Source organism: Pollicipes pollicipes, unplaced genomic scaffold, assembly GCF_011947565.3.
Source record: "Pollicipes pollicipes isolate AB1234 unplaced genomic scaffold, Ppol_2.1 Scaffold_7097;HRSCAF=8413_pilon_pilon_pilon, whole genome shotgun sequence".
Taxonomy (NCBI): domain Eukaryota; kingdom Metazoa; phylum Arthropoda; class Thecostraca; order Pollicipedomorpha; family Pollicipedidae; genus Pollicipes; species Pollicipes pollicipes.
Genome location: NW_023597000.1, coordinates 273,015 through 286,951, shown reverse-complemented (window position 1 = coordinate 286,951; position 13,937 = coordinate 273,015). Strand labels below are relative to the sequence as shown.

The 13,937-nt window shown below is 47.7% G+C and overlaps 1 protein-coding gene across 1 annotated transcript in view; it reads left to right on the top strand.

Annotated features, from left to right (window-relative positions):
- The first annotated feature begins 378 nt into the window (after window positions 1-378).
- The window catches only part of LOC119108941 (uncharacterized), a 47,406-nt gene continuing 33,847 nt past the window's right edge, over window positions 379-13,937 (top strand). Inside the window, exon 1 of the mRNA XM_037232482.1 lies at window positions 379-451. Within this exon, the coding sequence (XP_037088377.1) occupies window positions 383-451 (69 nt within the window). The 5' untranslated portion in view covers window positions 379-382. The remainder of the gene's footprint in view (window positions 452-13,937) is intronic.

The window sequence follows — 13,937 nt, the reverse complement described above, 5'->3', positions numbered from 1 at the left end:
AACGCATCCTGTTCCGGTACCTGCGCCTCCTCTGCGGCGTGATCAGCCGGCAGTGCGCCGGTCTCAGCCTCAGTCCGGCCGCTCCGTTTCCAGTGTCCTGCCGACATCGGCGGCACAGACGACACAGTCCCCGACCGTAGCGCTTCCCGAGGCCCCGGTCGACGCAGCCGGCGCCGCGGCCGGGCCGGCGTGCGTGCCGCCGCCGGGCCGGCACGGCAGCCGGCGGGCGCCGGGCCGCCGTGTGATTGTTTGCCGGTCGCCCGGAGACGACGACCGACCGGCTCGGCGGCCACGGCGGCAGGCCGGCGGCGGCGGGCCGGCGCACTCGCCGGCGGCCGGCGGCACCATGGGGGCGGACGGGACGGCCGCCGATGATGACGGCATGTTCTGCGAGCCCTGGATGAACAACTGCGTGCAGCAGGTCAACCTGCCAAACAAGGGATGCCAGAAGGTGAGTGGCTCGAGCGGCGGCGCTGCGGCAGGCTAGCCCCCGCCGGACTGGCCGTGACAGCGGTGCAGGCGGCACCGGACGTATTGACGCGTCGATCATGATCAGCGCGTGGCTTAGTGACAGTGCGTCAGCGACATGATGGCCTACCTAACGAATCCGCATTGAAGGCACAATGGGATGCCGCCTCGTCCACAGCTGTCCGCGCGGAGATGTGCTGTTGCCAGCAATGCAACGCTCCGTTGAAACCTGGCACCGGTACGGGAACCGGTATCGGCCCTGGTGGTACAAATACCAGTCCTGAACCCGGAAGCTCAGCTCGTGTGGGACCTCTGGCCAGGATTTATGGGTTTTTATAAGGAGCATCGCGCCTCTCCTATTTTTCACTTATTGTTACATTAGACGCGAACGAGGTGATCAGTAATGCCAGTTTTTCGAAATGCTTTTGACTAGCTCAGAATTTCGGTTTGAATTACTCACTCGGACGAGAGAAATACAACTGGACTCCCTGCCATCCACTGTGAAAATAATGCCTTGCGTCTGCTTTTTCAGCGTGTGTTCTACTTAATATTTGCAAGATGCCAATGACAGTGTTTGTGCCCTAAATGACAGGAAAGCTTGGCACACTATTTAGAAACAGATACGCATATATTATGTCGTTTTCACGTGTGTTCAACGAAACATACTATGGCTTGGATTTCTATGGTTTTATGATGTATTGTTGTCGCTGTTGCTGCAATGACACTATCTAGTTATGTTAACAAGCGCTCGGGTGGGGGTCAAATTGACCCCCCAAAGGTTTTTTTCCAAAATGGTTTCCGAACGGCGCGGCGTAGCCACGCCAAATCTCGCATAGTTGTAGACAATTGAATAGCGGATCGTTTGACATCAAAAATTTAGATATATCTTGCAAGGTCGCTGACCTATAGCAGGTAAAAGTCAGTTCATGGTTTCAGCGAAGGCAATTTCTAGGGAATCGTCCAATCTGATACAATAACGGAGTGCTTGACGAAGCCATTCATCTCTGAGATGCTTTCTTAGGCATCACAAATATTGAATGAGCAAGTTATGTTGACCTAAGGTCAGGTATGAAGGTCAGGCAAAGGTCACAACCAACCTGATTTGTTGCTCTAGGGCTTGCTGTACAGGATAGTTTGTCGTGCTCAATTTCGCATTTATTGACAGCAAGAACCGCACTATACATCTTACATTGACTTCTTAGAGGTCGGAAAAGGCCATTGACCTAAGATGACCCGGGTTGACGTTTTGTTTTCGGAAGACACTGCCTAGCGTCATATTTGTCGTTTGTCCAAAAGCAAAACTCAGAGCAGTCTTTTATGATTTTGGTCACCATGACCTTCAAAAGGTCAAACTTGGTCACTGACCTCAAATGGGTTTTTGACCTTTTACTTCGAAACGGTTGCCTAGGTTCTGGGGGCACTTTGGAGACCGACCTGGACTTTGACCTTGTTTGACATTATTTGACCTGAAAGCCATGACCTAAGAAGTTCAAACTGTGACCTGAGTGATTTCACATACAGGTCAAGACACCCTGTAAGTTTGGTGTCTCTAGCTTTCTTATTTATCGGGATCTCAAAGGAGTCAAATTGACCCCCCACCCGGGCGAAGGGTATCTAGCCGGCCACCCCGGCGCGTGTTAATCATCTCGTTCTGCAAACAAACCATTGGAGAACCCCATTCTGCACCCCCTTCGGTACAAGGATGTTTCCCTTGCCCCCACACCCCTAAAGATCATTACATAACGCATCCGGTTTTTCCTGCATTCATTGCGTTGAGTCTCTGGGACAGGTTGTGCGTATTTTTCGATTCACATATTTTTTCCTCGCGCCTGAGTACTGCATGACTAGTTATTTCTTTTGTACTAGGAAACTCCAGATACGTTTGGAGGTCCGAACTATACATCATACTCCCCATGCGCAATGCTTATTTTTGGAATTTGGGATATAACGGGGGGTACGTGCTGGGCGATTTGCGTACAGTTCAAATAAAGAAACGAAATGCGAGGAGGAGACTAATGTGCGCGTGGCGTATATTGCCGTGACGTCCCCCATTCACCTCCCACTCAGTGGAGGTGGGGCAGAGGACCTCTGCGAATTGAAGGCGATGGCCAACCTAACTATGGGCAGGAACAGAGAACAATCGCTAAACAACAGGTACCTGTAAACTGCAGACTACGGAACTCGGTGTTTCATTAACATTAAATTATTGTGCTGACCGTTTCGTGGCCTACGCCGCTTCTTTGACCCAGGTGAGTCAGACTTCGATGCTCTCAGGACCACATGGAGATCAACGGAACTGCGACTGGATAAAGAAGTCGTAAAAGCGGACACCACGCTCGCAAAACTACGGTTCCGCTCGTCTCGCAGATAATCCAAAGCATCTCTGTTAATTACGACCAGGCACAAAGACAAAGGTATAATGTCTTGTCATTTCCCCGTCTATGAAGCCGACAGGACCGCTCTTTACACGCAGGAAACGGGCTCACGTGGGAGTTACGTGGACCGCCGAGTTTGTTCCAAACTAAGTTTTGAACGGCATGACGCAGCGGCGCCAAATGTTGTATAGCTGCAGGCAACTGAATAGCAGATAGTCTGGCACGACAGATTAGATGTACATTGAAAGGTCGCTGACATATGAAAGGTCAAAGTCAGACCATGGCTGCCCGCGAAACATTTCCTAGAAACAATATGATGCAACAAATAAGTGTTAGGCGGAATCATGCAACTTTGAGATAGCTTTGTAGACGGTAAGGCCATTGAAATCAGGATTGCGACCAATTCCAGTGACCTTGGGTCAGGTATGAAGGCCATATAAGGCCAAAATCAAACAGCTTTATTACTGGCAACTTGTCTGATGTAGTGGTGGCTTTTGGCGATCATTTTGAATTCCTGGATCACTACGATGTGAAAATATTTTGACTCAATCAAGGTCAGGGCAGGTCACTGCGCTAAAATGATATTGAACAACCTTTTGCTTTGAGGTGCATGCCATCAATGGTACGACCTGACGCCGCTGTTTATTAAAACATTTATAAAATCCCGAATTTTTGGGTCAGTTTATCTTCTTGAGATTAAATAATATCACTCGCCTGACTTGAACACCGATAGGATTATGTATATAAGAGGTATGTAGGTTAAAACTGGTTGCATGAGGACATCTGAGAGCACTGCGGACACTAACCTGGAGTTTGACATTACTTGACATTATTCGATCTGGAGATCATGACTTAGTAACCTTAAAATTTGACTCAAGTGAGCCCTGATAGAACCCTACCTAACCCGTGAATTTCATAAGTCTGGCTTTCTTAGTTTCTTGCTTCTAAGGGGTAGGTCAAATTGGGCCCCGACCCCCATCAGAGCGCATTACACTCAACCCGCCACCTGTGAGCGTATTAACAGGGCGTCGACCATCAAAAAGGTCAGAGCGACGGATGCAAACCTGTGTGTTTCGCAAAACGCTGAGGTCAACGCAAACTTCCGGTGTGTTGGGATTAGCCATGAGCATACTTGGGTGAGTGCAAACAGAAGATAGGCGACTTAGACAGAGCCAGTTCGTTCTCATAATCAGATTTTACCGCGGTTATGCAGCCGCAAGATGGTGGTCACAGAAGCAGACCAAGGACAGACGAGCAGACGACAACGGTAGAATCAGACGGGCGACAGACGAGCGGCTGCAACGGCAGTCAAGCGGCAGACGAGCAGCCGCAGCGGCGGACGAGAGGCCGCAGCGGCAGACGAGCGGCAGACGTGCAGCCGAAGTGGCAGACGAGTGACATTAGCAGCTGCAGCGGCAGTCAAGCGGCAGACGAGCGGCCGCAGCGGCAGTCAAGTGGCAGACGAGCAGTCGCAGCGGCAGATGGGCGGCAGACGAGCAGCCACAGCGGCAGACGAGCGGCAGACGTGCAGCTGCAGTGGCAAACGAGTGACATGAGCGGCCGCAGCGGCAGTCAAGCGGCAGACAAGCGGCCGCAGCGGCAGTCAAGCGGCAGACGAGCAGTCGCAGCGGCAGACGGGCGGCAGACGAGCAGCCACAGCGGCAGACGAGCGGTCGCAGCCGCGGACGTGCGGCAGACGAGCGGTCGCAGTGGTAGACGAGCAGCCGCAGCCGCAGGCAAGCAGCCGCAGCAACTGCAGCGGCAGACGAGCGGCATATGGGTGGTCACAGCAGCGGCGGCGGCGGACTGCACCGGGACAATCGTTTTGGGGGGAATTCACGTCTATCCCCAATGTCACCCATGTGGACCACTCCTCAGCCCGGGCTACCTTCCCTTGGTGTCATCGTCCGCCTGCGGTCACGATAAATTCAGAAATGATACGCGAATGCGTTTCAGCTTTTGCGTGTAAGATCACGTCCGCACACGTTCACACCACCAGGCCGGCTCCCAGAGGCGGCGGCGGGCCAGGACAAGGAGAACAGCGCTCATATGACAAATCAGGCCAAACGCATTTAAGGCTCAAACATTTTCCTAGCAACGAACAGAGAGAATTACCTCGGCACCAAAGTACCTGCTACGAATTCCACCGCACCGACCCACAGAGCTCAAACCCTTGCTTATACGGTACAGCACGGTGCATCGACAAAAAGTTAAATGGAGAAAGTCAGGTAGAGAAAGTCGGGCGGCAAAGGATTGGCAAGGATAGAAGTCGAAAACGATTAAAGCCGGCAGTGATAAAAGATTGAAAAGAACACTTTACCAACGGGAACCAACACACCAGTGGAAAAAAATGAGCCAGGGCCTCGTGTCTGAAAAAAAAAGCTGCTGGCGGACAGGGAAACCAGGATCTGGTGTCTATGAAAAGCCAATGGGAGCCAAATACTAGCTTCTCGTGTTTGTAAAAAAGGGAAACCAGGAACGCATCATTTTATTTGCGAAAGAATAACAGGACCAGGAACCACGATGCTGTATTTGCGGAACAATCAGTAGGATCCAGGGACCAAGGATGGCGTTTATAATATGACTACCCAGAACCAAGGATCCAAGATCTCGTTCTCAGAAGGGGTAGTTGGAAACTAGGAACCAACGTTGGGAGCCAGGCGCATATGTGTTCAGCACCAGGACTAAGGAATAAGGAACATGGTTCTCGACAGACGACGTCACTGTGTGTCGCATCCTGCCGTGGGTCCCGTGTTGCTTGCGACCGTCTCCAAAAATGCCTAGAAACGGAATTTTCATGGATGTCTGATTTCCGTCATGTTTAATGGAGGCTAGCAGCGTACTCCAAGGAGATCGGCCGCCTAACAGCCGTAGGACGCGTTCCGTGTGGTTCAGTCGTGAAGGCGCGAAGGCCAGTTTGGTGGGTTTGGTAGTGGTGGGGGTGGGGAAATGGGGGCGGGGAGAGATGGGCCGATAAAGTTCGCCTAACCTGCCCATGAATCCTGCTGTCTGCCGGGACTTCGGCCACCGTGATTTGCGTTCCAGACATCAGAATTAAAGTAAAAAGAAACATTTGGACGTTTTCAAAATTGTTTTGATGTTGAGAAATGACCTTCCATTCGAAGCCGATGAGACATTGGTAATGATGGTACATGACAATGATGATATTAACAGCGATACGCTTTGGTACCCAGTGCACCACTGGCCGCATTTCATTACACAGTGTTCCCTTTTTGCTCATATGCATGGACGGGACTCAGGAGAGCATTGAGGCGGGGGGGGGGAGCTCAAGTCAGCATTGAGGGAGGGGGAGGGGACTGGCTCAGCATCACCGAAAGCATTTAAAGGGATATTCCGACTCTAAGAACCTGCTTATTGACTTTTCCCCCTGTCGAAGTATGTCCGTGCGAAATTGTTGTGTGATGGACTCCTCTTCAATCTGACTTTTAGCACTGTCAACTGTTATCCCTCACGACGTTTTCCGATTTGAGTCTATGCCCATCGACTTTTTGTCCCTTAAAGCGTTAGCAATCTTTTACCAACGTCGGTTTTCATCCCTTTTACTTTTTCCGATTTGAATTTTATTCCTGTCGATTTTGTCCTCTTTGACCTTTTCTCTCGATTTTGTTGGATTCATCCAACTATTTTCATTTGGCTTTCTCAGGCCCTTTCTCATTGGACTTTTCGGCCGTCCCGTACCGCACACAACTTTTGTTAACGTAGATTAACAGGTGGACTTAAGGTGGTCAGGTGGGCTTAAGGGATCATTCAATGCAATAATTATTCATCGTGGGCGATATTTAGCTCCGTATACCGCCCATGAACAGGGACACAGTCAAGCAAATGTAACTTGTTTTGTTGCGTATGCGTCAGAATGTCATCGAATGTTTTGAAAAAGTTCCGAAGAATTTCGATAGGAAGAGAATGTGGCATTGTAACTGCCTGAACAAGCACGAGCGTGCTTATAGCCAGTAACTCACAATGTCGTTGATATACACGTTTTTAAAAACATGTTGTCAAATCTGTACACAGCATTTCTAGCCGAAAATCGTTCATAACATTCGTCTCGTTAGACAAGAAACACTGAGAATGTTTCAAAAAGCTTTGAAACGTTTCGCACCGTAATTCTTCTTGAAAACGGTTCGTATATATAATACACATCACGCTGAACTCAAAATACGCTCCGCCCTTACTTATTCCTCGTATCTGCCCAATCAACTTCATGTGGCATTCACGAACTGAACACACGTTATCCTCGTTGTACATAACTCATGCACTTCCGCCAACACCCGGTGGTCATGCCTCGCAAAACACTGCCCTCATGTTTGGAGTACCGCCTTCGTCGGGTGTGTCGGCACGCAGAACATTATGTGCGTCTAGTGTGCAAGTGTGTGGTGTGCACATACTGACGCACCAGACTAGGTCGCCAGTTCAAACAAATCCACCTGATGAATGCCTCCTATCAGTCATTTCGTGAAACAGTGCCATACTTCAGTAAATGATCTGATGTTTGTCATTTCTTGTGTCGCAAATTACTGCCCGTTCAATATAATATGTACAAACCCGTTTGTGACTGTTTAAAGGTTGTACCTGGGGAAAAGGCTCTAATGCGAAACTTGTGTGCTAATGGGCTATCCTAAAACTTAAAAAATGCCGACATTGGACAGTTTCGCCCTGGCATAACGTGATAACCTGGAATGTAAACTATCCGCGATGTGTCAACATATTGCCTTAATTGCATAGCCAAACACATGACACCTGCATGCATATTTCCCCCGATCCAACGCATCTATTCGGCTATAACGTTTTGCACATGTCTAAATGAATATCTATGCAACTTTCCTAAGGTTAAGTAAGGAACAGTGTGGCATGACGACCTACCTGCAGAAAAAAACATTTCGCAACAAGTACGCTCTGCTGTTAAGCCTTCATACTTATCCCGGTGTGGAGTGCTTGACACATTCTGGGAAAAGTGTATAAAAAACCTAAAAACGAGTATAAAAATCTCAACCGATTTGCCTCAATAACAGGTTCTGACAGTCTGGGGATAGCTGAGTCAACCAACAATGTTTTGGAGCCGTTTATCTTCGATGAAATCCTCATTTCTGACTGCAGATCGTATTTAAGTGCAGGAATTTCTAATCAAGATAAACAGCTTGAGAAAACCGAAACAACATCAGAACAGCTTGATGAGTGTTTGCCATAGCTATAGGCGAAATTCGGTCCTACTGCATGTTCTTGCACCCGCGAGTGATATAAAATGTGTGATACGTGCTGTTTAATGCTTCGTACGGATGCTTTGATGAATTATGTTGTTTAGGTGTGGTTTGGGAACTCGGAAATTGCGACAATTCAAACGTTGTTTTTCTGACTGTTTTCTTTTTACAAAGAACCATGGATGCAAATTTTGAAATCTGCTCTTGTCAAAAGTGGCTAGGATTTCAGCGATCAACTTCCTCCCTTCTCCCCCCCCCCCGCCGCGTAAAAGTTAGAGAAATTCACTGCATAAAAACCGACATAGGGCACATAATACTGATGTATGCTTGCGAAAAAAATAGTTTACTGCATGGAGTTCAGTTTGTCTGTCGTCATTTGATGTGTCCTGTTATTGTTCCCCAGGTTCAAACATGTGTTCCAAAAATCCTCTTAATTGACGTGATATTTTGAAAGTTTCGTGTCTGCGTAGGATGGCGGGTATTTTGCATTCCAAAATTCATGCCTTTCATGATATTGAAGTACAAGTCATTATTTTGCAGTCAGCTGACTGAAATTGGCATGATTTGGAAGGCCCATGTGAGATTTCAAATACAAGTCGACTTATATGTTGACCTTTGGATACTTAAAAAACGCCTTTGGATACTTGAACCTAAAACATTTGTACACCTAAAAAATGCCTTTCGGTCCGAAACCTTCATTGAGTTAGGCATGGAGGAACTCAGGGCGATATGGAATACGCTTAAGTGAATATGAAACACGCTTAACACGCGCCCGTCTGAGGAGAAAGTTGACTCCTTCCTACGGTTTTTCGAACACAGGTCAAAAATGAAGGCTTGCTGCGATACGAAATTTTCAGTGCCTGTTTATCTATCAGATAGGCATTTGTTGTGTAAATTTAAAGCTTTGGTTAGCCTGGATCATTGACCGAGGCCGGGTCAAAGAGGTATACAAAACTTCTAACCTCTAAAACTCTAAACCCACTAAAAAGTTTTTATCATACACAACTTTCTGTGGATCATTTGCCATCATCCCAACCTGCTATACTAATAGAACATCATAGTGCCAACAGTTTGCATATTTCAGTTATTTTGGGAAACGCGAAGTGAATGGCCTGAAGTCGGGCCAACCTTTTCTATTCGCTGTTGGGCTTATGGCAGAGATATTTTGAACAGTTACCTGATTCGACCTGACCCATTTGGGAACAGAAATGGTCGGAGTGCACTCCCAGCAGTCCTAACATGTATTTTAGTGCTTTCAATATCCGTCTTGACGTCTTAACATAGTAACTTTATGCATCGGAACGACCATTTTTGATATTTTGTGACCTCTGATGACCTCCCATTTGACCTCACGTCCAAGATTTGGTGTGCATTTTTCATGATTTGCCGGAACGTTCAAGACAGGATCTTTCTTTCTGATACAGCGTCTGGAAATTGGGAATCCCAGGGGAAGTCATCTTTCCCCGCCCCATGGCCTGGGCGATTGTCTTAGACACCCGGCTGGATACGGGTTAAAGAAAGTGTCACGCCGTTGCGGCACATTTTAAAATTATACTCTAGTGAGGCTTCAGGACCACTCACGTCTAATGATAGCGCTTGGTAGTGCCACTTAAGCACGTTCAAAACATAAAGAACACATATATTGTTATTATCATATATGCGAAATTACACTGTCAACGCTACGTCACAGCACTATGCTTCTTCCCTGCAATTACGCCCACTGTCGTCATGACAACCACCGTGCGCCCTTGTGCCGGTGCGAATAAAAAAGGTTGTGATTGGCCTAACGGGTAATGACCTGTTGCCGATATGTAGGTTGGTTTAAGTTTGCACCAGTCCGTCACATGGATCATGTGACACTCCCATTTCATAGTCAAAATGCGCCGCGAAAAGAGCCACTGTGGTAAACGCCTTAGGGGAAAAATCGATGCCATAGCATAACGCTTCGTTGGATTCGCGGAACAAAAGCTTCACATTCGCATATCATTCTACCTCAACAGCTTGTTTCAAGCTTTCGCAGCATTTATTACACAAACATTTTGGCACATTAGTGTTTTGCAAACATAGCAGAGCACACCCATTGGAAAAAGCAAAGGAAATGAAATGTATTGCCTTCATGGTCGCGAGCAGGGAGTCTAATGGGGTATCTGACGCAAGGAAGGCTACTTCAAATAGAAACTCTGAGCTATTCAGAAAGATTTCAAGAGAACTGATATCACTGATTACATGGTACGCGTCTGATGTAGCAATACGTGAAAAGTATCAAAACGATGGGATACTTCCTTTAAGGGAAACGTCGCACACATCGTTTCTGGCAATGACACGTTTCCTGCACTCAACTGTACTCGTCCCTTCCATCGGCAAAGATGTCCGATCGGAAAAATGACCAGTCTATCAGAAAGAAGCATTTTTTGGAGGAGACGAACATCAGATGCTAGATGCCCTGCCTCTTAGAGCAAGTATGACTGGGTTATTGACTTAAACGAAGATCAGACATGGCCAAGAGGTTTTTTTCTAAGACCAAAATGCATAATTTAGCGTACGTTCCTCAACGAATTTGACCCGCAGCTGCGTACAAGCGCCTTCAGAAAACGACGCTGTTGCCACTGCATATTATTTTGTCGGAAGGTATGTAACTACTTGACCATGTTCCGTCTTTCTGCTCTATTCTTTATGCATCGTCCTGTAAAAAGATGTTGCTGGCGAAGCCGCATGATATTAGTGCTACCGACGTGTAAGGTGCACGAGAATAAGTGCTGTCCGAAGCACCAACAGCCAGCATCTGGACCAGCAGGTCATCAAACTGGCAAAGACGGTGATGTTTTACCGTGTAAACGCTGCTCAAACCATGGGCGTAGGAACAGGGGGAGGAGGGGGTTATGGCCCCTCCACTTTTCATGGTGGGGGGGGGCAGCAATGTTAACTCCCCCCCCCCACACACACTTTTCAGATTAATGTTGCATTTCGCTCACTTTTGCACTACATTAAACACGCATGCCGATTTACCTATTTCACCAGCCATCTCCCTTAAAATGCGTTATATTTTTCGTTTGCTCGTTGGCCATCGCTTAGTGTAGCAGCCGCAAGGCCGACGCCGCACGGCCTGGGGACTGCAACGCCGGGAGTCGAGGCTGTTATTGCCGTGACACGTGAGCACGCATGTTCAACACCATGTTACGTAGTTTCATTATCAGCAATCAGCTCTGACAGGAACTTGAGCATTTTAAGACCAACATGGGTTAGCCTTGTTAATACAAATTAGGAACCCCATTTCATCTACAATCTACAGTCAGGGACAACTCAATAGCTCTGAACGACACAGATAAACATGGAACTGGAGTCTGTGTGACAACTATCGGACTGCCTGCAGTGATCAGAGATGTTGTTGGGTCAATGAGGGTTCCTATGCTGATCCGGGGCTAACTGCGCGGGTCAGAAGGCCTTTCGTGTCAGGGATGGGAACAATGTGATATGATATATCCTTCTAATTGCCTCCGGATCGACCAGGAGATCCCACCCTGTGCTATCAGAATGATAGCCAGAAGACACTTTACAATGGGACGGAATGGCCCTCCAGCCCTTGACCGGAAACGGTAATGTACCCCCTGGTGTTCTTCTCAAGAGGCCCCTTGCCCGGAATGAAATAAAGGCTCTCATTATTGTTGAGTAGAGTGGGCTCTCCTTATTGTTCAACAGCACGGATCGAGATGAATTAAAAAACGAGCACGGTCAGGCCATGCTTGCCTGAGAACGTTCATTTTTTAAGAACGCATTATTGAAGCAAATTACATCAAAAGGCTTGAGCATGCCCGCCCGCAACCTCGACGGCAAGGACAAGGATGGTCTGGGTTGCAACTTCCGTAAAACCGAAAAGTTTCGGCCAGTGCAAGTGCTACCAGACGACGGGCACCATGTTAATCTGTCTTCTGGGCAGATCAATAGCCGCGAAAACACGAAAATAGATATTTTGCCTTCACTCTTCCAGTTCAACCACCAGATTCCAGCCCCACTTCGCGGTGCTTTAGATGTCAATCCGTTCTTTCATCAGTCTAAAAATTGCACACGTCAGATAAGCGCTCAGACTGCCTTCTAAATACAAGATCTGGTGTCATGAAGCGTCCAAGGATACTTTTTCAGGAGCGTTGAGCATTGACCCACCCGTTGGCCACAACTTAATATTAGCAGCTAGGCTGACGCTGCGCGTCCTACGGAGACTGCAACGCCTGGGGTCGAGGCTCGTGCTTCTAAAATTTTTCGAGTGCACATGCTCAAAATTACCTCGCGTAACTTGCATTACTAGCTGACTTAAGTGTTTTAAGATAATCAGTTCAGAAGCGGCATCATTTTCGTCCACGGGTGGGCCACGGCTAAATATTATCTACTGGGCTAACGCTCCGCGGACTGTGGAAACTGCAACGCCTGGTTTCGAGGTTTTTGTTGCAAAATTTGCGAGCGCGCATGTTAAAGAACACGTTGCATGAATTGTATCACTAATTGATTCTGACTGAATGGTGAACATTTTCAGAAAAAAACATGGCTTTGGCATGTAAATGCACATTGTTGACCACTCGACCTGCAATCGACTTTTCATCTTCAAATTTAGATCAAACATATCGATCTACAATCTAGCTTCGCGATGTCCTCATGTCTGTAGAACCCAGATAAAAAGCTGACAAAGCTTCTGAATCCTATCGGTTTGGAAAGAACCAACTAACCACTGTAAATTAAGAGCGCCGGTGATTTCTTCCATGTAGTCGTACAACGCCTGATTTCTGCAGTTTATTGATCTCAAAATGTAAACAGAATTGAGCTCACGGTAGCTCCTGGCTGCTGTTCTGGTTACCAGGTGAAAGTAACAATAAAAAGAAGAAAACCGTGTCACTCGTTAACAAGCAAGCTACATCCGGGATTTTTGGGGGGTCACCATAGGATGGGTTTTTGTCAACCTTGTGTTCCTCCTCGACAAGATCCTGGCTACACCCCTGCCTACACACAAAAGCACAGCATGTCGTTTACGTTGCATGATGGGCAATGAAGTGTCCGCTGGGCCAATTCATATCTAATGCAGACAGCTTCCCGGAGGCCACTTTTCTGCGATGGTGTGGTGTGAGGGAAGATAATTCAGAAAATTATGCTGTTGCAGGTGTCCAACACGGGTTTCATACACCATGTAGTAGTAACCCTGATAGGAAAGTATGCAACAAAGCAGCCATACGATCAGTTCGCAGTCAGTCATGCGGGAGATATCCGGGCCAGGGCAGTGGCCACCGACAGCGGACAGGAGCGGTGCCCAGATAAGGAACACATGACAGACGGGCCTCGTTATGTGGCCTGATTCTTAAAAGAGAATCTCCAGTTTTATGGTTTTTGTCACCTTGTTTCTAGCAGTTTCAAGTTCCCGAATTTGTTTCCGCCTAAGACGCTGCGACAATTCTTATCTCTTGAAGCGCAGCCAGCGAAATGAAGGGGCATACAAAATATGTCGCGCTGTGAGACATCGATCCACTTTCAAAGTTCTCACCAGCCCATATCCAGGCCGTATTTTGTCATCTACACTGTGGAGGCAGATGCTTTCTTAATGGCCCAAAATGCCCTCTCGTGGAATTCCCCCCCCCCCCCCAAGGAAAGATAGCGTTAAAATGGACGAATAATCTAGGGAAGCTGGATAGCCTTCTTTGCCAAATGTCATATGAGTCGAATAGGCAAGATTGTGCACCAGTGATAAACAGCTCTAGATGCATGTCTAGCATAGCAGCCATGATATTTGAAAAAGAGCGATAAAAGTCTTCATCCTTCCCCCCCCCCCCCCCCGGTCATTGGGTTCCAGAAAAAGTCCTAAAGTACACCCTGAGCTCGGCCCCCCCCCCCCTCTTTTTAA